The 27,062-nt window shown below is 44.6% G+C and overlaps 1 protein-coding gene across 12 annotated transcripts in view; it reads right to left on the bottom strand.

Moving 5' to 3' along the window:
* Positions 1-27,062, bottom strand: part of STAU1 (staufen double-stranded RNA binding protein 1) — a 56,823-nt gene that overhangs the window by 6,277 nt on the left and 23,484 nt on the right. For 9 of the 12 annotated variants that reach the window (XM_045082112.1, XM_045082108.1, XM_045082109.1 and 6 more), the window contains 5 exons: positions 25,691-25,829; positions 23,442-23,628; positions 12,678-12,776; positions 3,031-3,261; positions 1,339-1,482 (listed from right to left, as the gene is read on the bottom strand). In XM_045082112.1, coding sequence (XP_044938047.1) covers positions 1,339-1,482; positions 3,031-3,261; positions 12,678-12,776; positions 23,442-23,628; positions 25,691-25,829 — 800 coding nt within the window. Of the gene's footprint in view, positions 1-1,338; positions 1,483-3,030; positions 3,262-12,677; positions 12,777-23,441; positions 23,629-25,690; positions 25,832-27,062 lie in introns of all 12 variants that reach the window. The other 3 variants (XM_045082110.1, XM_045082115.1, XM_045082119.1) reach the window with 2 other exon arrangements.

The raw sequence follows: 27,062 nt of genomic DNA, 5'->3' as shown, positions 1-27,062 counted from the left end.
TTATGTAAACAAAAACCCCTGCCAATTCTCCTGCTAGAACTCGGCTCCGCTGCCCAAGGCACGCGCAGCCTCGCTGCCTGCGGCAGACGGCAGCACGCAGCTGTGCGCACTCTCCTTTCCTGACACTGTCGGTGACCGCCACAGAACATGGACAGTAAAGAACATTATGCATTTGATGCATGTACAATCTATACACACAACCCCCTACTTCCCACCAGCTGCACCGCCCCCGCCCACCCCTCCCCGGCCGAGAGCTGAGTGTTACACACTTCCCAGCACATACCACTGTTTTTTTTTTTTTTTAAAGGTTTTATTTATTTGACAGAGAGAGATCACAAGTAGGCAGAGAGGAAGACAGAGAGAGAGAGAGAGGAGGAAGCTGACTCCCTGCTGAGCAGAGAGCCCGATGCGGGACTCGATCCCAGGACCCTGAGATCATGACCTGAGCCCAAGGCAGCAGCTTAACCCACTGAGCCACCCAGGCGCCCACCACTGTTTTCAATCCCTTTCCAAGCCAGTCTTGATCACAGAGCAGAGCAAAAAGCCCCATGTCCCACAACTGAGAGCCCAGGGAACCTTCCCTCGCCAGTGAAGAGGGCTCTGGGCTTGAATCCTGGCCTTGCCATCTAGCAGCTTTGATTTTGGCCAAATTCCTGGCCCTCTCAGCACGCTGCCATCTTCCTTTGTAGCCTGGAAGAACCACGACTTTTCTCGCCTTCTGATGGGGGAGGCAGAACACACCCAACTAAGTGGCGGTGCTTCCCAAGTCGTGAATTGCTAGACCAGAGTTAAGTACTGGCTTGATGACCAGAAAACACCATTAAATTCAAATCACAAAGTAGGCTGCCCATGGAGGGACCGTCTCATAAACACAAGGAAAACACTCGGCGCTAATCCGACGCACAATCCCAGTGGAAGGAGGACCAATCCTAGACTCCAGACTCTCCACACGGATTAGGAGGAACAGGAACAGAGCCTCTGACAGAACTTACAACACTTCCCTTCTGAAAAGAACAATACAAACCTTCAAGGAGATGTGATGAAGAAATGTTCACCCACAGTCCCACACCCCAGCACTCGTGACCCAGGACGCGGTCCGAGCGCCCACCTGCCGACTCCGCCGCACCATAGTACGCACGCAAGGACACGTCGTAAGGCATCAAATTACTACAAGCAACGTGGTCTCAATATTCTGAACGTCCGATGGCAGAGAGCGGGGCCCACTGGGCCAAGGCACTGCACCCGGCCTCCTCAGGAAAGCACGCGGCCCGTGGACCTCGTCCAGCTGCGGCGGGGACACGGTCACAGAAAGGCCACCCACCACCCACCCCGACCCACCTGCATCACAAACTCTCTGCGGCGTGGGAGGCCTCGCTCCGTGAGGAGCATGTACTCTGGCTCCTTCTCCTTTTTCGCCTGCTGGATCTGGGCCAGTCTGCTGATGGGGTTCATCCCCGGGCCGTTGTCTGTGCTGCTCTGTAGCTGAGAACAGTGAATGCAGAAACCATGTGCCGTGTTAGCCACAGAGAGGACCTTTCCAGTGCAGACATCAGGACGCGACACAACATTCCCTTTATGTTGGTCCTTTAAGTGCCCAGAATTAGTAAGACCTTTTTTTAAACCTTCTTAAAATTAAAAGATGCTTAATGATTTTCTAGGATTGCTCTGTGGGGACTTTAAAAAGTTCTCCTGGCAAACCAACATTAATATCCCACTACGGGTGGGCAAGCAACCCGGAAAGGTCTGCTTTTTAACAGTAAACTTCAACTTGACAATGAGGAGAGAAAAAAAAAAAACAGAACACTATTCCTAAAATTGCCCCCAAAGTTGTGTTATGTAAGATGGTCCCCAGCTTTCTTAACAAGGACTCAACATCCAAAAACTATTTTAAAAAGCACACATACAAAAAAACCACAAAACCTCAAGCTGACACCATGTGGAAAGAACCTAAGAATCCCACAGTTCCTTCCCAGTGGCCACCTTTAGCACCAAGGAACCCTCAGCCCCCGACTCGTGTGGGGTGGTTTCTGGGATCTACTTAGAGAAAAAGGAAGCTGCAGGGGTATATAGTGTGCTCACCCCTGGGCACGGGGTCTTGACAGCATGAAACTACAGCTGGCCCCTGCACAACAGAGGTCGGAACCGTGCAGGTCCACCTAGAAGTGGATTTTTTCCGGTAACTACAGTACAGTATGGTAAGTGTATCTTCTCTTCCTTATGACCTCCTTAATGTTTGTTTTCGTCCAGATTACTTTATGTGCAAATACAGCATTTAATACACACATGCATATAATACAATATATAATACATAAAACGTTAATTGTTTCTCTTAATGGTAAAGCTTCTGGTCAACAGTAGGCTGTCAGTGGTTAAGTGTCTCCAGAGTCAAAAGTTAAATACAGGCTTTCCACTGTGGGGTGGGGGTGGGGATCAGCAACCCTAACCGCCGTACTGTTCAAGGAGGACAACTGTATACAGACAATCGTAACAGAACAGACCCTAATATTCCTCAACATGCCCAAATGGACTCCTGAACCTTCTCTAGCTGGGGGAGCAGGGCGCTTTGACAGGTCCACTGACATGGCTTAAAAAATCCCAAAGAATAAGGAGGTATTTGGTGAAGTGTCTCACTCCTACACCTGCCCCCAGACGCCTTGCCGCCTGCAAATCTGCTTCACGCTCCCAGCAATGCAGCGCGGAGGGAGACGGAGGGAGACACTTTCACCAGCCTCTGCAGAAGGCACTGCGGTGCACGCGGCTCCCATGATCAGACCCTCACGCGGACACGCGCACAAGCTGCAGGCGCGTCCGCCGATCCCGCTCGACATCCGCATCTTTGCCTAACCGGTGGCTCCGGGGAGGAACTACCCGAGGTGGTCCCTGCACCAGGCCGGCAGGTGGCACGTCAGCGGCCATCCTGTCACTAAGGTCAGCAACCTAGTGAACCTTTTAACGTGTCTCCCCCCACCCCCTCCCCGACCCCTCATCTAAAGGCAATGGAAAGACCCTCTTTGATCGAGATGTTCTTACCCTGACTATGGATTTTGTTTTCTTTTTGATTCTGGGCTTCACTCGCTCGACCGCAGGCAGCGGTGGCAGCTTCTTCAGCTCCTCCAGGACGGCGATAGCAGCATTTTTCTTCGAAATCTTCTTGCTCTTCCCTTCTCCTTCCCCCACAAACTCCCCAACTGACACCTTGGTCACAAAGCTCTTCATATGGGGGGGGCCACTCTCCCGGGCAACCTGTTTCAGAGGGAAAGACTGAGTGAAAGCGTGACAGACACTCTCTGCCAGGGGTAGGACACACTGCTCAGTGCCCTACCTCCCAGGAGCCACAAGGAAGGGGGAGTTACGGACAAGACCTGACCAATGCAGGCAGCATAAAGGTCAGCAAAAGGAAACAGTGATTATCCTGGATGCTTTTCTTCCCTTCTTCCTTCTTTTTCAGACTGGTTAATGTTCTCAGGTCTGGTCGGTCCCTCACACAGTTTGCATGGAGTAAAGAGGGAAATTGGGGCGCCTGGGTGGCTCAGTGGGTTAAAGCTTCTGCCTTCAGCTCAGTCATGATCCCAGGGTCCTGGGATGGAGCCCCGCATCGGGCTCTCTGCTCAGCGGGGAGCCTGCTTCTCTTCCTCTCTCTCTCTCTGCCTACTTGTGAACTCTGTCAAATAAATAAATAAAATCTTTAAAAAAGAAGAATAAAAGGAGGGAAACAAGTTCTGCTCCCTCCCTCCCAGAATGGTTCCTGTCTCCCCAGGGTCACAGAGTGTCCTGATTTGGGGTATCCACTGCAAACGGCAGAAAGAAAGCTGCCCCAGCGAAGTCCAGAAATAATTGCAACACAGAGAGTTCAAGTTTAATATTGCTCTGAGCCTCCAGCCAAGCCTGAGCTTATTAAATGCTATGCTATGCAGCTATAAAGAAGAATGAGAATTTCTAAGCACTGACAGTGATTTCCAATACATATTAAGTTTAAAAAAAAAAAAAAGCAAGCTGTAAAAGAGTTTATACAGTACCCTAACTTCAGTGTTAAAAAAGATTTAAATATATCCACACATATAGACACACACGTGTTTGTTTATATGCTTATTTTTGCAAAATGAAACACAGAATGGATGAAGCAGAAACCGAGAGAATTAGTTCCCTACAGCATGTGGGAGGGAGGGGTAGAGCAGGGACAAGATAATGCTTTTGAATGTATCTTTTTGTATAGTTTTTTTTTTTTTAAAGATTTTATTTATTTATTTGACACAGAGAGAGAGATCATAAGCGGGCAGAGAGGCAGGCAGAGAGAGAGGAGGAAGCAGGTTCCCTACTGAGCAGAGAGCCTGATGTGGGGCTCAATCCCAGGACCTGAGATCATGACCTGAGCCGAAGGCAGAGGCTTTAACCCACTGAGCCACCCAGGCACCCCTCTTTTTGTATAGTTTTGACTTTTAGAGGCATTTAGGGTTTTACATATCAAAAATATAAAAATAAAAAAAAATGGGAAAAAATACTAAAACTGAATATGAACAGAAACCCAAGTAAAGTTCTTACTAGATCACACAGAAGGAAAATAAAAATTGAACCCAACTTAGGTTAGCTAGGACACGCCTGAACAACTACGAGGACTTACACCACCAGAGTTCAAGACTTCCTATAAAGTTATAGCAACGATGTCCTCACGATACTGCTTCAAGGTGAACAAAGAGAGCGCTATATCAGAACAGAATGCAGAAACAGACCCGCACACATTTGGTCTTGTGATTTCTGGCAAACACATCAAAGCGCATCAAAAGACTTTTTTTTTTAAACCCAAAGTCTTAAAAAAAAAAAAAAGTACTAGCTACACACGTGGAAGAAAAGCTTAACGACAGCCTCAAACTCCACCACAAACAGCAGGTAACTAGAGCCAGAATACAGAACTAAATGTGAAAGCCAAACTCTAGTGCTCTCAGAAGAAACACAAGAGTGGGGCGCCTGGTTGGCTCGGCCGGCTGTGGGGCTGCCTTCGGCTCAGGTCATGATCCTGGAGTCCAGGGATCAGATGGAGTCCTGCATTAAGTTCCACATTGGGCTCCCTGCTCAGTGGGAAATCTGCTTCTCCCTTTGGCCCTACCCCCTCTCATGCACTCTCTCTCTAACTCTCTCTGAAATAAATAAATAAAATCTTAGGAAGGAAAAAAAAAAGTTCTGAAGAGGTACTAATTTGGAATCATCAGAAAAAAAAAGAAAATATAAGAGGAATAGGCCCAGAGTATGCATGTGGCAAAGAGCTCTTGAAAACACAAGTTGTTTTCTTTATGAAAACAAAACTGAAGCTCCACGTAATTAAAAATTGCTCTCATCAGAAGACAACAATTAGAAAAGACAGGGAGTCTACAGAACAGAGGAGAATACTCGCAATATATGTATCTGAGGGTTTTTATCCAGAATACTGAAAGAACCCCTATAAGTCAACTACCCAATTAAAAGAAGACTTGAACAGGTACTTTACTAAACTGGATCTCTAAATGGCCAATAAGCATATTAAAAAAAGATCATCATTTGTCATCAAGGAAATGCAAATTGAAACTACAACGAAATACTGCAATATATACAATACCCCAAAATGGCTAAAATTAAAACTGACAGTATCAAGTGTTGTCAAGGATGTGGAACAACTGGCCAGAGTATAAACTAATACAATCACTTTGGGAAACAGCTTGACAATTTTTTTAAAAAAAGATTTTATTGGGGCACGTGGGTGGCTCAGTGGGTTAAAGCCTTTCTGCCTTCAGCTCAGATCCCAGGGTCCTGGGATTGAGCCCCACATCAGGCTCTCTGCCCAAAGGGGAGCCTGCTTCCTCCTCTCTCTCTGCCTGCCTCTCTGCCTACTTATGATCTCTGCCTGTCAAATAAATAAAATCTTTAAAAAAGGAAAAAAGATTTTATTTATTTATTAGAGAGAGAGAGAAAGAGAGAGCGGGTGCATGCATGAGAAGTGGGGAGAGGCAGAAGGAGCAGCAGATTCCCTCTGAGCAGGGAGCCCGACGTGGGGCTCAATCGCATCCCAGGACGCTGAGATCATGACCCAAGCCAAAGGCTGCTGCTTAACCAACTGAGCCACCTAGGCACCCCCAGCTTGACAATTTTTATTAGTTTCCAAAGTGGAAACAACTTGCATGTCCATCAACAGGACAATGGATAAAGCTCAGCTTTACATTCATACGGTGAAACACCACACACCAATTAGCTCCTGACACACATGGAGGAGACTCACACACACTCTGCTGAGGATTCGAGACTTGACACTAAACAATCCATATTATATCATTCTATTTATGTGAGCTCTAAGAACAAAGAAAACAAAGCTATAGTGGTTTTAGAAAACAGCTTCCTCTGGGTGGCTGTTAACTTGGAAGAGGCCCAGGGACTGCTGGACGTTATGGGAATGCTCTAGATCTGGACCTGGGTGGTGAACTATGGGCTTAAATGGGCTGTGCCCTGAAGACATGCCTATTTTCCTGCATCGGAAGCATATCTCAACAGACAGGACAGTAGGAGGTCTAAGCATGGAATCAGGAACAGAGACAAAGAGTCTTGTGAAGCTAGATTGAAATGAGAGGTATAAACCGCTAATTCTGAAAATACAGATATTTTCCAATGCTACCTGCCTACAAGGCCTAGAAGCAGTGACCCTCCAGCAGCAACAAGCATGCCTGGTGTCCCATTGTGGTCTCCACATGCTGCTCTCCGGGAGAGGCAACCAGGGCTCCTGCAGGTCTGGCTAAGGCTACTTCTGTTAGAATTTCCATTTCTACTGGTGCCAAAACTTGAGCTCAGAAAGTTAAAAGTAAAGGTAAGGCTAAAACATTTCATTGTACCAGAAAGTAAGAAGGTCAATCAACATCTGAAGAGGGGAGGTGAGAAGCGAGCGAACAGGGATGAGGGACACACACAGAAGAGGAAAAAAACCCACCTCACAGCATATATAAAAACTGTAACTCAAAATGAAATCATAAAGCTTCTAGGAGAAAAAAAAAAGAAAAGTAGACTGAACTACATGAGACAAAGGTGTCCTAGGTTAATCCAACAACCACGAAACAGAAAAATTAGGCAAATTCAACCCCTGAACTCTCTCTGCTCTTTGAAAGATACTATTTAGAAATGAAAAAATAAGCCACAAACTGGGAGCAAATATTTAGAAAATACAGATCTGATGAAAGGACTGTATTCAGAATATATAAATAACCCTCAAAACTCAGCGGAACAACTCCGTAAAAAAACTGACAGATGTGAACAGACGCTCCCGGAGAGCGGGTGTACAGATGGTAAAGCCGCACATCGAAGACGCTTGGGGCACCTGGGCAGCTCAGGCAGTTAGGCCCCAGCTGGTGGTTTCAGCTCAGGTCATGACCTCAGGGTCCTGGGATGGAGCCCCAGTCGCCCCAGCCCCCCCTGTCGGACTCTTTGCTCAGTGGGGAGTCTGCTTCTCCTTCTGCCCTCTCCCCACCTGTGCTTTCCCTCTCTCTCTCACTCACTCTCTCTCTCTCTCAAATAAATAAAATCTTAAAGAAAAAGACAGGAACTACTGCTCTGCTCAACACGGCCAACTCACCACCTGCATCCCTGCATTACATTAAGTTAAAGAAGCCAGACGAAAGGCAATAAACTCTGTAATTCCATTTATGTAATGTTCTGGAAAGAGAAAAACTGCAGGGGCAGAAACGCATCGGTGGTTGCCCGAGGCTGCGGATGGAGGAAAGGACTGGCTGCAAAGGGCCTCAGGGCAACCTGAGGGGGTGAAAGAGCTTCTAGGTCTTGACACTGGTGGTTCCACCACTGAACACACTCATCAAAACGCATCAAATCATAGACCTGAACAGGGTGGGTTTTACTGCATGTACATTATACCTCAAAAAAACTACCCCCTCCCAGGGCACCTGGGTGGCTCAGTGGGTTGAGCCGCTGCCTTCGGCTCAGGTCATGATCTCAGGGTCCTGGGATCAAGCCCCAAATCAGGCTCTCTGCTCAGCGGGGAGCCTGCTTCCTCCTCTCTCTCTGCCTGCCTCTCTACCCACTTGTGATCTCTGTCTGTCCAATAAATAATAAATAAAATCTTTAAAAAAAAAAACAAATTAAAAAAAACACACAAACACAAAAAAAATACCCCCTCCCAAAAAACATCCCCACAGGGGTAACAGCAAAGGACACAGGAGCCAGCTGAATGGCAATCTGAATATAAAAATGAATGACAGTAATAAGAGAACCATGATTCTTTTCCTTTCCTTTTTTTCTTTCCTTTTTTTTTTCTAATGTAAGCTCTACATAAGATGGGACTTGAACTCCAGACCAAGACTGACGGGCTAAGTCCGTCAGGCGCAGCGCCCCATGAACGACAATAACGAAGTAACACTCTGAATACGAAAAGAAGCTGTGGACCTACGCTAATAAAAATTAATAAAAATTTAATAAAATTTAACTGCTAATAAAAAGTAATGTACGGAGGTGGGGTATTTCCTGTGGAATGTCAGCTCGGAAAGGCAGAAAATGTACCAGTAGTGACTGATGCTGGGAAGAATTATCAATGACTACGAGAATTGCTGGGGAAATCTCTCAGGGCATAACCTTCAAACATCTCCTGGCAGCATATGCGTTAACTGCAAAGAGAAAGAAGGTCTCCTTTAGGTGAAGCTCTGGGGTAAGCCAACGAAACCAACGTCACTCACATGGCGGGGGTGGGGGAGATGCCCTCGTGTGATGCCCAGAAGAACCCACACCTCTTCTGCAGTTTCCTGAGGGAAAAATTGCATTATCTGAAACTAATCATGAGGAAACGATCAGACCACACTGAGGACCATTCTACAAATTGTAGTACCTTTAAAAAATGTCCAAAGAGGCTACAAACTGTTACAGACGAAGGAGAGTTCAGAGATGCCTCTCCCAGATGCAGGATGAGATCGAGACACTATGGGCCATAAAGGACAGAAGAGGGACAGATACAGGATGTACATGAGAATTAGTGATGCTCAATTTCCTGTATTTGATCATTAAGTTGTGCTTATTTAATGTCCTGTCCTCAAAAGATACATGCTGAAATACTAGAAATCCCCATACCTGCCGCTTAGCCTCAAATGACCCAGCAGGGGTAAGAAGAGACAGAAAATACTATGTGCATTCACAGAGAGAAAAAGCAAATGTAAAACGTTAATCACTAGTAAATCTCACCTAAGGAGAAATTCACTGTCCTATTCTTCCAACTTTCTGGAAGTCTGAAATTTTTCAAAATAAAATACTCAAAAAATGGCTAGGAAAACCAAACAACCCCCAGACAGCAGTGCTGTGCTCCCCAGGTGAGAATCAGTGGCCCCCGGGAGAGCAGCCTTCTCTGCCCCCCACAGAAAGAGGCCCCAGCTGACTCGGACCCCCACACGTGGACCATGGGGCTCCTGGCGCCACTCACACGCCACTCCCCACCCTGACAGCCTGGTTTCTGCACACTCACAGCTCCATCCGGCCTCTGGGAGAGGAGCCCATCCTCTACTCGTATCACAGCCCCGCCGATCTAAACGTGGCTTTCCACCTACGGTGGATTTAGTGCAAGGTCGCTTACGCATCACAACCGCCTCTCGGTGACCTTACCAATCTGCACCATCACATTTTTAAACTAAAAGTATGTATTTTATCAAAAGTCAAGCTATATACATTCTTTCTGCAGAACCATAGGAAAGGCTCCTGTCTTCTCCCATTAAACACTTCTAATCCAGATTTCTATGTGATGGACTTTACTATTAAAAAAATTCAAGACTGCCTCTTTAAAAAAAACAAAAACAAAAAGCCAGAATCTTCCCTTTTTTATGAAAGGAACAGACTGCCTCTTTAAAAAAATTCAGTAAAAAAATAAGTAACTTTCATTCATTTATTCAACAAACATTTCCTGAGGACCCACTATGTGCCAGGTAATCTTCCAGGTGCCAGAGACAGAACTGTGGGAGGAAAAATAAAAGCCCCCGCTCAAGCTCATAATGGAAGTAATATGACCCTTTGATAGATGAGCTATTTCACATAAGTACTCACATTAACAAACTCAAGGCCACCACCAAGGCACAAACTGGACCGTCCTAAATGATTACCTTAAAGATACTCACCCACCAGAGGGCGCTCCCAAAACTTCCTTTATGTGACCAATTTCCTGCTCTGTGTTCCTGAACAGAAGTTTGAAACCCAAATCCGAAATCTAAACAAAGTGGAAGTGGGACAGAAGAATCTGGTCTCCAAATCCCACAGAGCAAAATCAAAATGGCATTCCTTCACTGAGGTTCCAGAAAACTCTGTGACTCTCAGGGCAACAACTAGTAGGAACAGGTGGCAAGCTTTCCAGGACCCTGGTGCCAGCAGTCAGCTCTGCTGTGACCCTGGAAGCCAGGCACCTCCCACTCCCACCATCTTGGCACCCCTCCAACCTCGAAAAATCCTTTCTCATGCTCTACACCAATCCCTCAGCACGAGAAGAAAAGGAGGATTCTTCCCTTTCCTGCAACAGGTACCCAGGAAGACACCTTGTGGTTTTCGAGATGAAGTTCCCACCTAGCAACTCCTATCTCGCCGCCTCCCTCCTCAGTCCAGACAGAAGGGGAAGGGATGCAAGGGATGCAGAGCCAGCTGAGAAGATACAGCCCTAGCCTGGCCGGGGCTCTGCCCTCCGGGAGGAGGGGACAGTATAAACCTGGTCCCGTCTGCCAGGGTGGGACAGGGATGGGTGTTGGCGGATGGAGTGTGGCCCCGTGATGGACGTGTAATGACCCACCCCACCTGTGCCCCATGGCAGGCAGGGAAGCACTGGCAGCTACAGACCAGAAACCAGCAGCACGCAGCGGACGGATTAAGGACTGAACCCAGGAGCCAGTTCAGGGCACCAGCACGTTAATAAGGGCAGGTAGACATTTTATAATGTATAAATCCATGAAGTCTGGGGGTCACTTTTAACGGCAAAAATGCTGCAAAATTAGTGTTTTACAGGATAATAAACTTCAGGGGGACTTTTTAACTGACTGAGCCAACCAGGTGCCCCACAGGGGGACCTTTTAAAAAAATAAACAGGCCAAAAGAAATTTATGGAGGACTTAAAACTGTTCTAAGTAAATGCTCCACCTCAAATTACATTTGCCTAGGTAACAAAGTAGAAGCATAAAGCATTCTGGAAGACTAAACATATAGTCTTAACAACTCTGAAAGACCTGGGCACCTGGGGGGCATAATCAGTTAGGCGTCTTTTTTTTTTCCCCAAAGATTTTTTATCTGAGACAGAAAGAGAAAGAAAGAGCATGAGTTGGGGGCAGAGCAGCAGAGGGAGAGGGAGCAGCAGACTCCCCGCTGAGCAGGGACCCCAATCCTAGGCTCCAGGATCCCAGGATCATGACTTGAGCCAAAGGCAGATGCTTTTTTTTTTTTTTTTTAAGATTTTATTTATTTATCTGAGAGAGAGAGCGTGCAGAGAGAGAGAGAGAGACCATAAGCAGTGGGAATGGAAGAGGGAGTGGCAGGATCCCTACTGAGCAGGGAGTCCCACGTGGGGCTTAATCCCAGGACCCTGAGATCATGACTTGAGCTGAAGGCAGCCGCTCAACAGACTGAGCCACCCAGGTGCCCCTAGGCATCCAACTCTTGATTTCAGCCCAGGTCATGACCTCAGGGTCGGGAGATCGGGCTCCACAAGATTCTCTCCCTTTCTCCTTCTCTCTCCACCCCTTGCCCACTGTCCCCGCCCTCCCTCACTCTCTCTCAAAAAAAAACAAATAAAAAAAAAACCACCTCTGAAAGACCAAAGAATTGATAAAGATATCTGCATGTACACTGAAACACAACCTTGCATAACCAAGTGTGGAAACCAAAAGGATCTGCAAAGAATTCGCCATGTGTCAGACCATTACGCAAAACTTACTAACCTCCTCACCTGCCCCGTGTAACTGGACCCACTGGGTCTTTGAAGGAAACACATACTAAATGTATCTTTGTTTTCCACTTTGAACTAACAACCCATTAGTTATGGTTTTTAAGACTGTAAGGTCTCCAACACGAAATGAAGTCATTAGAGAGGTGACTTATAGGGCAAATGCTGGACAAGGACGAAACTGATGCCCTGTTACCTCCGGCAATTCCTAGGGACTAAAGAAGATGAACGTTTTGGGGGTAACAGAGTCTTTGAGAGTTTTATGAGAATAATGGACCCTCTCCAGAAAACACATGAGAACACAAACATAATCTTCTTCAAAACCATGCTGGGAGGCTGGGAGGCTCGCAGACCTACAGGACCATCCAGGGACTGCAGCCCTGAAGAAGAGAATACTGCTTTGCTAAATATAAAATCTGAGTCTTTTTTTTTTTTTTAAAGATTTTATTTATTTATTTGACAGACAGAGATCACAAGTAGGCAGAAAGGCAGGCAGAGAGAGAGAGAGGAGGAAGCAGGCTCCCTGCTGCTCTGAGCAGAGAGCCCGATGCGGGACTCGATCCCAGGACCCTGAGATCATGACCTGAGCCGAAGGCAGCGGCTTAACCCACTGAGCCACCAAGGCACCCTAAAATCTGAGTCTTAAACCTGAAGGTTCACAGGTTTGTGATGATAATCCCAATGTTATTTAGGATAAAAATCATCCCAATGATGAATGCCAACAGTATTTTACAGTAGAGTCCTACATCTGAAGCAAGCTTACCTCAAAATTCACAGGCAAGTTCCGTTTAAGTGCAATCTCAAACACTTGACTTATTTCCGATTTATTGAGATTTTCTTCTTCTGATTCTCTTCCATTCACCTAAAGAAAAAATAACTGTTTAGTAGTTAACCCTTATGAAAAACTGTCAACATCCCAGCTATGATAATAAACCTTAAGCACTGAACCATGGCTTCACGAAGTGAGCACTACCCCAGGGAGCGAGACCACCTGTGTGCCATGTGGCAGTGAATTTAAAGGTTAAAAAAAAAAAGTATTATTTCACACTTGGGTCAGCTTGTACCTCGTGGATTCACCGTAAACAACCCCACACCTAACAGACTTGGGGGTATGAATCAGCCTCATCGTGGCCCAACCACACTTGCCCACAGCTGCTCAGGAAGAGTGACGACTCCCAAAGCCTTCCTTGAGGCCTGGCAAGCCACGTTTTGGAAAATGTCAGAATACAGACAGCTGTGTAGGACATGACAAGTTCAAATAGAAGTCTCTCCATCTAAGCATGCAGGTTTCTCATTTGGACATAAGTCCCTGGAAACCCACTTTTTAAAAGGAAAAAAAAAAAAGGATGCGATGGAAATTAGGAAATTGTGTACAAAATCTTGTCCTCACTGCCGCTGGCAAAAATGCAAGTGCAGGGTGCCTGGGTGGCTCAGTTGGTTAAGCAACTGCCTCTGGCTAAGGTCATGATCCTGGAGTCCTAGGATCAAGTCCCACATCGGGCTCCCAGGTCCAAGGGGAGTCTGCTCCTCCCTCTGACCTTCTCCCCTCTCATGCTCTCTCTCCCTGTCTCTCTCTCTCAAAGAACTAAATAAAATCTTTAAAAAAAAATGCAAGTGCAAACTAATCAAGTCTGCTCAACAAAGGCTGAGACTCTCTAACAGGTTCATTTACAGTCCTCCAGCCGGGGCTGGGATGAGGGAGGGCGGAGTGCTCCTCGGTGCAAGCTGTGAACTGCATTCTCTAGGGCGGCAGCGAAAACAAGAATCCAGATGAGTTCAGGAATAGCAATGCCCCACCCCCCGCAAATTGTGGCAAGAGAGCTGCATTTTTCTTCATATTATTGCGATTCTTTTATCAAAGAATTGGTAAAATCCTATTTCCAAAACTAGAACTTTCTGAAAGAACCCATGGCTAAAACTGCAGAATAGGCAAAATGCAGGACTATCCAGGATTTTATTGGTTGTGCATTTCTATACCTTCATCAGATAGATCTTACACCTCAATGGATCAATTATTCACACTATAATGAAAAAAGAAAGCCTCTTAAGTTGAAAATATTAATACCATCAAGAATATAATCCTAAACCAGTGAATTCATCCCAAACACTCTCTACTTATCTCTCCCGCCATGATGGTGGCATTCTCTTTCCAGTTGGGTTCTACTTCGCCCTCTGCCTGGTCAGAACTATTTGCATAGCATTTCTGGTGTCTTTATTAACTTAAAGATACTTTTATTCTTGTTTAAATCGTAAGCAGAAAGAAGGCCTGACTTTTTATAAGAACATCTTTAAAGCCAGAAATCTTCAAGCAAGATGACTTAGAGCTCCGTGGAGGTTTGATTTAAAATTTATTTTTTAAACAAGTTTTAAACTTAAAACAAGCAAACAAAAAAACCACCCTGTATTTTAGTATTTCAACAAATGGTGCTTAGAAAAATGGATTTCCATACGCAAACAACAAAAACAAAATTTTTAAAAAACACCCTACACCATATATAAAAATTAGCTCAAAATGGATGAAGGCCTAACATAAGGACTAAAATCATAAAACTCTTGGAAGAAAATATCAAGAAAAAGCTTCAGGACGCTGGATGTGGCAGTGACTTCTTCGATAGCAGACAGAAAACAGGCAACAAAAGAAAAAGGCGGTAAAATGAATTGTATCAAAATCAAACACTTTTGTGCATCAAAAGACACTCTCAAGAAAGTAAAGACGACCCCCAGATAGGAGAAAGTATGTGCAAATCATAGATCTGATGAAAAATTAATATCCAGAATATACCAACAACCCAACGACAAACAATCCAGTTTGAAAATGTTGGGAAAGGACTTGAATAGACATTTTCTGAAGAAGGCAGAAACCAGTACATGAAGAAAGCCAATGAGTACATGAGCTCAGCATCATTCGTCATTAGGGAAATGCAAGTCAAAACCACAATGAGACACCACTCTGCACCCCCCTCCTTAAGTACGGCCGCAGAAAACAGCAAGTGTTATTAGCGAGTCGATGGAGCAGTGGGGATCCCAGGGCATTCCTGGTGGGAATACAAAATGGCCTAGCCTCTGTGCAAAACTGTGGCGGTTCCTCAAAAAGTTAAACATAGATTTACAGAATAATCCAGCAATTACATGAGCAGATACGTACTTGAAAGAACTAAAAGTAGGGATACAAACAGGTATTGGGACGCCTATGTTTAAAGCAGCATTATTCAAGTAGCCAAAAAGTGAAAACAACCCAACATCCAACAACAGATGAATGGATACGCAAAACGTGGCATGGTCCCACAACGGAGTATTACTCAGCCTTAAAAAGAAAGGAAATGCTGACACATGTTACAACATGGACGGACCTTGAAAACATGATAAATGAAATAAGTCTGACAACCAAAGATGAATATCCACTTATATTAGGTATCTAGAATGGGCAAGCGCATAGAGACAGAAGTAGAATAGATGTTCCAGGGTGTGGGGGATGGAGGGAAAGTTACTGTTTAAGGCACACAGAGTTTGAACGTGAGATGATAAAAAAAAGTTCTAGAAATGAGCAGTAGTGACAGCTGTGCATCACTGAGAATACATTCAGGGCCGCAGAACTGTGCACTTCAAGAATGGTTATAATGGCAACCTTTATGTTTATCTTTGAAAAGCAACTAAAAAAAGAATGTCCCGTACCAAATATTAACACACTAGAGACTGTCAACACATTAACTTATGCTAACAAGTTAGGTCATTTTTGTGCACAATTCAGGTTTTGGACAGCTGTTTGCTCGAAGGATATCCAGAGGTTTTTAAGCAGATAAGCTGTTAAAACAAAGGTTGCACTCAGATGCTGAGTAAGTGTTCATGAAACCAGAACAAAAATTGGAAATAAACTGGGTGCTGAGGCTAAAATAAGACTTCAGCCACCGTGCGTGTACTCCGATTTTCAAATCTGTTGCTCATTTTACCAGCCCAATTAGTTTTAGCTTTTAATTACGACTTATTTCAAACATTCAGAGAAGTTAAAGAAAAGATAAATAATGTAACAGGCAGGGGCGCCTGGGTGGCTCAGTGGGTTCAAGCCTCTGCCTTCCGCTCGGGTCATGATCCCAGAGTCCTGGGATCAAGGCCCTCATCGGGCTCTCTGCTCAGCAAGGAGCCTGCTTCCTCCTCTCTCTCTGCCTGCCTCTCTGCCTACTTGTGATCTCTGTCAAATAAATAGTCTTTAAAAATAATAATAATAATGTAACAGGCAACTGTGCTGGATTGAACAAATGTCCCAACATTAAGAACTACTGACATGAAATCTTAAATTTTTTTAAGGAAAACAATGAAGCTCCTCTCACTCTCCTTTCCACAGCAGACTTACTCTTGGTTTTAAAATGGGTATATTGCGCTCAGCCATGTTTTTTTCAAGGCTGAAAACAATATATGGCATGATTCTGTGTTCTGAAAATTCACATATATCATTATCACTATGATTACCTTCCCAAATATTATAAAATTCAAACTTGGAAGTTTATACTAATCAAATGCTACTCTCCTATTTTATACACTGAGCTTCCACATAAGCCTGATGGAAAACAACAATCCACTGCACAAACCTGAACTGTGAGCCAGTGTTTCTTAACCGCAGCAGCAGCAGGACCCCTTGGGGGCTCCGCAAAGACAGACGCTCACTAGATTCCTACTCCAGATGAAGGAACTTACATTTTTTTCAGGTAGGGCTTAAAGATTCATTCTATTTATACTACTCCCCCCCCCCCACCCCAAAGACTCCAGCTGATTTTACAACAGAGTGGAGATTCACTGCTCTAAGCCATTGTTTCTCAAGGGATTTCAATAGGGACAAAGCGGCCAGTAAAATAAAAATGCAAAACAAGAAACAAAGATATACATTTACTTGGAAGTGAGAATATGCTGCTCTTTTTACATAATTTTGATATTATCTGGAGTGAACAACATGTTGCAATGAAAAAGCAGCAAAATGAGTCAAAAACAAATCCACAAATACCATTCCCAGTAAAATGGGGAAAGTGTAGTGGAGCCTTAGTCTTACCTTCATGAAGTGGGAATTACTGTTAACATCAATTCCACAGTGTATGGTTCAGCAATAAAATCTAGGCAACATTAAGAAAAGAAAAAAACACTCTGAACCATGCTTAACCCTCAGCATGCCAGAAAAAAATAGTCATCTCACCATTTACTATCTGGCTCCAACAGACTCTTTATTTTTCTATATTTAGTGATTCTACAAATAACATACAGAATAAAAGGACAAGAATCTTTTCCTTAGAGATTTTAACAAGAAATTAAAACAGCAGGGCACCTGGGTAGAGCAGGACACCTGGGTGGCTCAGCCAGTTAGGGACAAAGCTTCTGAATCTGGCTCAGGTCATGATCTCAGGTCAAGGGACAGAGGCCCACATTGGGCACTGCACTGGGCAGGGAGTCTGAGATTTTCTCTCTCCCTCTGCCCTCCCCCTACCTCACACCCCGACTTGTTCTCTGTAAAATAAATAAACAAATGTACAAAGAAGAAGAAGAAGAAAAAGAAGAAGAAATTAAAATAGCAAATCCAAGTTTCTATTCTAGGTTTGTAGTCTGGAAGGCATTTATGTACCCCAAATGGGCACAGTCCTTTAAATGCAGCTAATGGCTCATCACCCAGCACGTCTGAACCTAGAGCACACCCCACTTGCAGCAATGCCATTTTCCAAATCCAATCCCAGTGAGTTCTAGCTTATCATGACTTCTGACTCTTCTGGTAGTGGTATCATCAGAACACACTACTTGTGAAACTGACTCATGACTGTATCGGAGAAAGACCAGCTATCTTCTTTGCTCCCTAACTACAAAATGCTTTCATTTTTAGATCTGTGAACCCTCAAAGGAGGATCTAATGAGTTTTTTCATGGTCTTAATATCTATATCCTCCCAATGACCTTTGTACACACACCTCCTTTTGCATTTGTCCACTTATTTTGTGGACAGTAAGTGGTGAGAAATAAATTCTGGTGGCCAAATATCACAAAAATGGAAAGAATGCTGTTACACATACTTTTTAAAAAGCCAAAACAGGATGTTCCCGATTCTTGTCACAAAATAATGTGTGACAATGTCCTTTCTATTGAATGGCAGAAGAGAATACACATGTCCTTTTCATACACCATAAAAATATACTGTCCACTCGCCGATCCTTCCGTTTGGGAGAGCTTATCTAAGATGCCGTCTGAAGATTCACAGTCTGAGATTTGCTTAAACTCTCAAACCCACCATCACCACTGGAGTCTAGGGCATGTTCTCACTTGTCTAATAACGGGAAGGTCTTCCTCGGTCATCTTTCTTCCTTTTGCCATTAGAGGCAAAGAAAAATTCTGCCTTCGCACCCGAGTTCAAGGAAAGCTAAGAGCACAGGAAAAAGATGGGGTCTCCGGTCTTCAGCATCTTCTGGGAAGGAGGCGCCGCAGCGGGCAGTGCAGCAGGCACAGCAATGGCGATGCAATGAGGAGCGTCTCCCTGCTGCGGCGGCCAGCCCGGTGCCGCAGCGTCTCTCCATGTCCTTGCATCTGAGTCTTGCTCAGCATGGGTAGGAATGGATGACGAAGGCTGCTGAAATGATACGTAGGAGGACAGACAGCGGCAGGCCTCACTCAAGACAAAGGAGAACTTAGATTCCCTAAGGTGAAGATTTACAAAAGTGTCCAAAGGACCTACGTGGTCAGTGTTTAAGACAGAATGGATTTTATTCTACTTTAAAAAGTACGTATGCGGGCGCCTGGGTGGCTCAGTGGTTTAAGCCGCTGCCTTCGGCTCAGGTCATGATCTCGGGGTCCTGGGATCGAGTCCCGCATCGGGCTCTCTGCTCAGCGGGGAGCCTGCTTCCCTCTGTCTCTCTCTGCCTGCCTCTCCGTCTACTTGTGATTTCTCTCTGTCAAATAAATAAATAAATAAAATCTTTAAAAAAAAAAAAAAGTACATATGCTTTCTCTCTTTGTTCTTTGTAAGATCTCCAGAAAAGAATACAAGTCACACAGCTCAAAAATGAAAATTGGGTCCAACAGACCAGGAAGAACAATAAAAATCGAAGTCTCCAATTTTCAATTTTAGTTTAAGCCCCACCTAAATACGTCCCTGGCCCAAATGAACATAAGATTCAAAACCAGAAGAGCTATGTGTATTTATTTTTAAACAAGTACTATTTTTTAAAAAAAGGTACAATTTTTTTGTTTTGAAGTCTGTCTCCTACCACCACCACCAAGAGAAACTACTTTTAAAACTTGATGCAGGGCGCCTGGGTGGCTCAGTGGGTTAAGCCGCTGCCTTGGGCTCAGGTCATGATCTCAGGGTCCTGGGATCGAGTCCCGCATCGGGCTTTCTGCTCAGCAGGGAGCCTGCTTCCCTCTCTCTCTCTCTCTCTCTCTCTCTGCCTGCTTCTCCATCTACTTGTGATTTCTCTCTGTCAAATAAATAAATAAAATCTTTAAAAAAAAAAAAAGAAAACTTGATGCAGCCTTCAACACAGAAACTATGTGCAACCAAACATACACACAGGCACACATACATACACACAGAAGGCACTTCTACTGACTTAAACACAAACAGGATCACACTATCTACAAAATTACAGCTCTAAGGTTCTTTTTTTTTTTTTTTAAGGTTTTATTTATTTATTTGACAGACAGAGATGACAAGTAGGCAGAGAGGCAGGCAGAGAGACAGAAGGAAGCAGGCTCTCCACGGAGCAGAGAGCCCGATGAGGGGCTCGATCCCAGGACCCTGGGATCATGACCTGAGCCGAAGGCAGAGGCTTTAACCCACTGAGCCACCCAGGCACCCCACAGCTCTAAGGTTCTTAATCCCCTTCCTACCCTGAGAGCGTGGGCTTCCTTTCATGCCTATGTGTACAGATCCACCATGCCCTGCCAACACGAAGCTAGCTCCTGTTTTGTCTATTACAAATACTGTATTAGCCATCCTGCTCCTAGCAGCTCACATACTGAATAAGTCATTCCTTATTACCATAAACCTTAGATTTAAGAACAAACAAAAACCAAAAAGCATATTCCTAATGCAGGACCTTTACACAGGCTGCTGCCATTCTTCTGCTTCTGTCTGGTCTCTGCTTCAATGCTGCTTCCTCAGAGAGAACTTCTCTGAACACATCACTGTCACTCCAATTTAAAGGAGACATCTGGGGTGCCTGGGTGGTGTAGTCCGTTAGGTGACTGACTCCTGGTTTCAGCTTAGGTCATGATCTCGGGGTCACAGGATCGAGCCCCACATTGGACTCTATACTCAGCACAGAGTCCACTTGAAATGCTCTTTCCCTCTCTCTGTGCCCCTCTGATTTATGCATGCTCTCTCTCTCTCTCTCAAATAATAAATGAATAAATAAAAAAGACATCTGACACTCTCATAATACTTGCTACTTCCCACCCTAGCACTCACTGCACCCTGATGATTCTAATGTTAACATTTGTCAGCTGTTCAATGAAACCCCACCAGGGAAGTGATACGGCTGTGGTTTTTTCCCTCAGGGCCTAGCACGATGCCTATCGTCAAGGGACCTGACTGTATCTGCCTTGTAGACAGAAACTGCTGTCTTTATTAGCCAAGTTCTAGAGAACATGAATTGATCCAACACAAAATCACATGCCCTACAAACCGTCAACAGCAAAACGAACAATTTGCTTAAGATTATAATTTCCAACCCTGGCAGGCCGGGGGCAAACACAATGCTCACACGCTGTTGGCAGAGGTCGAAAATGATACCATCTTTCTAGTGGGGAATGGGGCCATCTACACTGCCATGCATTTCCACTCCAGGTCCGTGGCTCATAAAAACAGTCTCAGACTTGCACAAAGATTTAACTACAACAGTGTTCTTCACTACCTATTTTCTAACACTCTGTAGCCATTAAAAAGTACTCAGATGCCAGCTGAGTTTGCGTCCTCCCAGGAATTATAAGCAACAGGCTTGACAGTATATTCATGATAAGCAGTTCTGTGAAAAAAAGTGGTTACCATACAGTATCACCCCACTTCTGTTAAACAGATGCATGTATTTACTTAAATATGCAGTGACATCCACCAAAATGTTTAATTTTTAAATTTTTATGGTCACATGCATTAACTGTAAGTAAACCAACTTAAAGATACCTTTTTTAAAAAATATTTTATTTATTTGAGAGAGAGAGCACAAGCAGGGGGAGCAGCAGGCAAAGTGAGAGGGAGAAGCAGGCCCCTTGTGGGGCAGGGAGCCAGGCATGGGTTTGACCCCAGGACCCTAGGATCACAACCCAAACTGAAGACAGATGCTTAACGAACTGAGGCGCCCAGGTGCCCCTAAAGATACCTTCTAAAATTATCCCCCTTGGGGCACGTGGGACTCCCAACTCTTGATTTCAGCTCAGGTCATGATCTTAGGACCCTAAGATCGAGTCCTGAGATCAATGCCCAAGTTGGGCTCTGTACTAGGTGTGCAGCCTACTTGGGATTTTCTCGCTCGCTCCCTCTCCCTTTGCCCCTCCCAGCTCACCTGCGTGTATGCTTTCTTTCTCTTAAAATTCATTAATTAATTAAAATAAAAAACAAAAACGTCTCTCTTCACGTCCTACTACCCACCCACCCAGGAAGCCTGGTAAATCACTGAGGCTAAGTGTTTCATTAATCAGCACAAAGGAAGTCTCATCGGACTCAGTGATTCTAGTTTCTGCAGCACTGGTTACACCAGTCTCAGCCATTCTGAAGGGCACTGTCTCTATCTCAAACCATAGAGAACTAGAACAGGGGCTTGAGGAGATTTACCAGTACTCTCAGCAAAGCTCTGTCCACATGCCAGATGAGCCCGTGAAGCTCAGCTCAGGAGAACGCGTCCCTCCCACTCCACCCCGTCAGGCCGGAGCTGACCACGCTGCTCCAGGGCCACGGGGTCCGACTGGAGACACCCAACGGGTACCTGCCCTTTTCAACAATACAGCGAGAACTTCTAAGCAGGATTCAAAGTGGGGTGGCCGCCTGAGGGGGAAGCATTGAGAAAACTTAGGACCAGGGGTGCCCAAACCCTGATCGAGCTTTAGAGCTACTCCAAGAGCACATTTAAAAAGGAAAAGAAAAAATAAAAAAAGAAAGAAAAGCAAAAGACAGACTCCTATTAGAATCATGTGGGTTGGACCAAGGAATTTTTTTTTTTTAAACTTCTCAAGTGGTTCTGAAGCAGACAGCCCACATACCAGTGTTCAGCGATCGTTTAACAACTGCTGGCTACGAAAAACTGAGAAATAACTACCCCATCTGACTCCAATTACATTAGCACCAAAGTGAAGTCAAAAAATGCAAAGCCTCCAAAATGACTCAGATTATACTACCTACTGCCTCTGACAAAGCTCACGAGTGAGAAACTTGTCCCTTTAACTCCATGAAATCACCCTCTTCTAAATTACAGTCCCTTCTTTTACTTGGTCCTCAGTAGACCCTGGAAACAGATCATCTGTTTTAAAATGTGTGACACACCATAAAGAAAAAGTCAGACTTTCTAAGGCTATGTTCCTATTCAGTCACAAGGCGTTACAGATTTTTAAAACCTGGCCCCCAAATTCTTTGACACTCTTCTCATCCAGAAGTAGGGTTCTTAACATTGTCGATGTACTAAAAGCAACTGAATCTGTACATTTAAAACAGTTAAAACTGCTGAATTTATGCAGTGTGAATTTCATCTAATTAATAAAAAGGGAGGTTTCTGTATTTCCACCTTTTGAATCTGGACTCTTGTGCCTCCTTGACCTATAGAATATAGCAGAAGCAATGCTATGGGGATTTCTGAGCTTAGCCCTTAAGAAATTGGAAGCTGCTTCCTTTCCTGTCTTCTAGGATACTCGCTCTTAGAAGCCAGCACCATACCATGAGGATGGGGAAGCAGCCTCTGCTCAGGTTAACAGAAACAGAGGTACTCGGGCCAGAGCCCCTGCCAAGCTCCCAGCTGACGCCAGCACCACTCCCAGCCGAGTGAGGGAGTCATCTTGAAAATGGATGCTCTGGCGCCTGCGGAACCACCTCAGCCAAAGATATGGGGAGCAGAGACCATCTCCCGTGCAGAGCCCTGCCTAAACTGCAGATATGTGAGCAAAATAAATGCCAAGAGGTGTTAAGCCACTAGGTTTTGTAATGGTCTGTTATGCAGCAAGAGGTAACTAGCACTTCAACGTAACAGAGCAGCTGGTCAAAAAATGGCTGTAGAAAATTCTGAGCTGGTACCGTAAACTGCAGTAGATTCGGACACACACGATCTTTTGCACCGAAGAATTCATCCACGCATGGGCTTCGCAATTCAACTGAGTCGCAATCTTTCTACCATGTTCACTCAAAACTATACCACGGAGGAAAAAAGGCATCTTTCTTGATAAAACATTTTCTTAAGGGGGTGGGGGGGAGGCCAGAAAGCTACAGAGCACAAAATCATGTACGATACCAAACAGCAAACATTACAGACAGCTCTCAATGCATCTTCTCAGAAAAAGCCCCCAAGAGGATGCCTCTCCCCACACACCTGCTCGCCCAGCCGCCTCCCCTCCGGCCTCTCGGGCGGCGGCTCACTCTGCAGGGTCCGTAAGGCTTTCGCAGCTGCGTCATGTTTTGCCGCCTGTCTTGTCTTGCCTTTCCCGTTAAATTGCTGTCCTCCCACGGAAAGCTCAACTTGATAAAGTAAAGGTGGTACTGGAAATGGGTAAAAATACCTGAAAGTAAAAAGAGGGTTAGCGGAGTTACAACCTTAGAATGTTAAGTCACCTGTATGTTCCTCCTTGGTAAATTCTGCGTCTTGCCCTCATCACGGGTCCTAAATCACATCAGGCTTCCTTGCCGTTAAGGACTCCTCCTCAATACACACGGAGATTTCGTAGGCTTACACCGGATTAGAACTGGCACACAGGATGAGCAAATACTATTTAGGCAACAACCTTATGTTCCACAGAATGGACTAGCTTACAGATTACATGAGTTCAATTTGTAATGCTAAACCGAATTTACAAAATCTAAAATGAATTAGGCTTTGCCTGAGGTAGAAAACTTAACTTGCTCTTTCTCACATCTGAGAGTCACAGTTGCCTGTCTCCAGAAAGGGCTGGGAATTTTTAAACAAAAGTTTCTTGGGGGCGCCTGGGTGGCTCAGTGGGTTGGGGCCTCTGCCTTCGGCTCGGGTCATGATCCTGGAGTCCTGGGGTTGGGCCCCGCATCGGGCTCTCTGCTCCGCGGGGAGCCTGCTTCCTCCTCTCTCTTTCTGCCTGCCTCTCTGCCTACTTGTGATCTCTGTCTGTCAAATAAATAAATAAAATCTTAAAAAAAAAAAGGGGAGGGTTGTTTTTTTTTAGAAAGGCCCTCATTTCTGGAAACCCCAACCAGTCTCTGAAGCCTGGCAGAGCTTGGCATCTCACATTTCAGAGCTTGTACTTTTTAAATGGCTTTGCCTCCATCCAAGTCAGGCAGGGAAAGAAGACTTCCATTCCGATCATCAGTCTATCCACTAACGTCTGGACTGCCAACAGGAGGTTTTTAATACGAGAAGCTTTCAGGGTTTCAATTAGTATTTTACTGCACCTGTACTCCAAGGCTATTACAAAGCACAGAAGCTCAAAGTCAAAAAGTACCCAATAAGCAATAATTAGCAAATTTAGGGGTGCCTGGGTGGCTCAGTCAGTTGGGCATCTGCCTTTGGCTCAGGTCATAGTCTTGGGGTCCTGGGACTGGGTCCTGCATCAGGCTTCCTGCTCAGCGGGAAGTCTGCTTCTCCTCCCCGTCTCTATCCCCCTCTTCTGTTCTCTCTCTCAAATAAATAAATAAAATCTTTAAAAAAAAAAAAAAAAAAAACCAGGGGCGCCTGGGTGGCTTAGTGGGTTAAAGCCTCTGCCTTCGGCTCAGGTCATGATCCCAGGGTCTTGGGATTGAGCCCTGCCTCAAGCTCTCTGCTCAGCGGGGAGCCTGCGTCCTCTCCCCCCCACCCCCCCCCCGCCCCGCCTGCCTCTCTGCCTACTTATGATCTCTGTCAAATAAATAAAATCTTAAAAAAAAAAAAAAAAAAAAAAAGCAAATCTATGGGTGCAGAAAATTAGTGTTGTAGGAATCATGCTCAAATTAACAAAGCATTTAAAAAGGAGATCTTTAACCACATTTTCTCAGGTCAGAGCCACACTGCTAGTGAGGAATATGCTCAGGCCCTTGCTAGAGATAGTTTTGTTTTTAAGGATTTTATTTATTCATTTGCAAGAGAGGGAGACAGAGAAAGAGAGCATAGGCAGGCGAGAGCCAGAGGGAGGGGGAAAAGCAAAGTCCCTGCTGAGCTGGGAGCCTGACACGGGGCTCCATCCCAGGACCTGGGAATCATGACCTGAGCTGAAGGCAGAGGCTTAACCATCTGAGCCACCTAGGCGCCCCTAGTAAAAAGTACCAGCACAATTAAGACTGACTTTAACAGGGGCGCCTGGGTGGCTCAGTGGGTTAAGCCACTGCCTTCGGCTCAGGTCATGATCCCAGGGTCCTGGGATCGAGTCCCGAATCGGGCTCTCTGCTCAGCGGGGAGCCTGCTTCCTCCTCTCTCTCTCTGACTGCCTCTCTGCCTACTTGTGATCTCTCTCTGTCAAATAAATAAATAAATTCTTAAAAAAAAAAAAATAGACTGACTTTAACATTTGGCAAGCCTACAGATGACCAAATCATGATGTGCTCCACAATCTACAGATTTTATTCTTCCGTGGCAAATATGAGCTACATTTTCATCTGTATTTAAAACAAACAGATACATACCTCGGGGGATAAGCACCTCCTCTCATGTTGTAGTTGTAGGTGGACTGCATCCGAGAGTATGGGTCGACAGGCTTGTACATGGGTTTTTTTCCCAGTCTCATGCACAGTGCATTTAGCTCTACCGTAGGGGTTATGCTTTCTGCAACACAGAATCAACACAGAGAACTGGCTGTTTTCTGACATGAGAATGACGGTCACTAAAATCAGAAAGAACAGCATGCTTTCTACTAACTGGACTCATAATGCATTTCATGAAAGGATCTAAGTACTTCACTGCTAGGCATCACGTCAGGAAATCCAAGAATCTGCTGCGATTTCTAGATATTAATACACAGTCAACAGCACAAAATACACTGTAAGGGCTACCAGAGGGGCAACAACTAGCACAAGATGTTATCAGTGAAAGCCACTCATTCCAGTTATTAGAAATCAGTTCTAGTGCACATCAAAATCCACGATTAAAAAAAAATCCCTTATGACTGTCCAGATCATTTTACTGTTTGGGAATCCTTAGCCAATAATCCTGACTGTACTGACTTGCTGGGTTATTGCCTTACAGTTAGAAGTAGGTTTATGCACACTATTTCACAGAATGATGCACATATTAAATACTAACTGGATGCAAAGCACTGTGCTTAAGGGGATATAATTCTTGCCCAAGAGGATTCAAATAACACAAACACTCTCAAAAATTACTACACAACAGGATATGTGTGCTATAAGGAAAGATGTGGAATCACTGAGGAAGAGACAAGTAAATTGTATCTGGAGAAGACAGATGAGGGTCGCAAAATATTCAGGTATTTCCAATCTCAGTATTTACATTGGGATTTGACCTGTGAGAATACTTGTAGGAAAATGAGTTCTGTTGCCATATAAACAAGAGCAAGTAAAGTTATCTCAGAATTATCAACTGTAAAAATGCACACTGTTCTCTCTAACTTTTTTTCCTCTCAGTTCATCCAGTTCATAAACCATAAAACACATGTAAAAAAGAAAACCCAGGCTGGAAAGAGTAGTGTCAGTGCACAATCACATTTGAAAACAACACTTTCACATCAAACACAGAACAACACTAGCAATGGCAAAGTTCAACTTAAATGCACACAAAAATCCACTTTAATATGCCTCTTTAGGATGTATGTAGAGGAAAATAAAAAATGACTTGATTCTGTACTATAACTGGTTCAACTAAATTTAGTACATGAATCAAATCTATAAGGGTATCTTTGGGTTTGCAAAATCAGAGGGTCACAGAAGTAACCAGCTTCTCTCTTCCTAACATAAGAATTTTACTTTTTATATGATTCATACAGTTGCATTTTAATGTAACCTAAGTCATCTTAAGAGCAGTTCAGACCCAGAAAATTTA

The sequence above is a fragment of the Mustela putorius genome, unplaced genomic scaffold, assembly GCF_011764305.1.
Source record: "Mustela putorius furo isolate JIRA1106 unplaced genomic scaffold, ASM1176430v1.1 tig00000592_pilon_pilon_pilon, whole genome shotgun sequence".
Taxonomy (NCBI): domain Eukaryota; kingdom Metazoa; phylum Chordata; class Mammalia; order Carnivora; family Mustelidae; genus Mustela; species Mustela putorius.
Note: the sequence above shows the minus strand (reverse complement) of the source record. Positions and strands in the feature narration are given on the sequence as shown.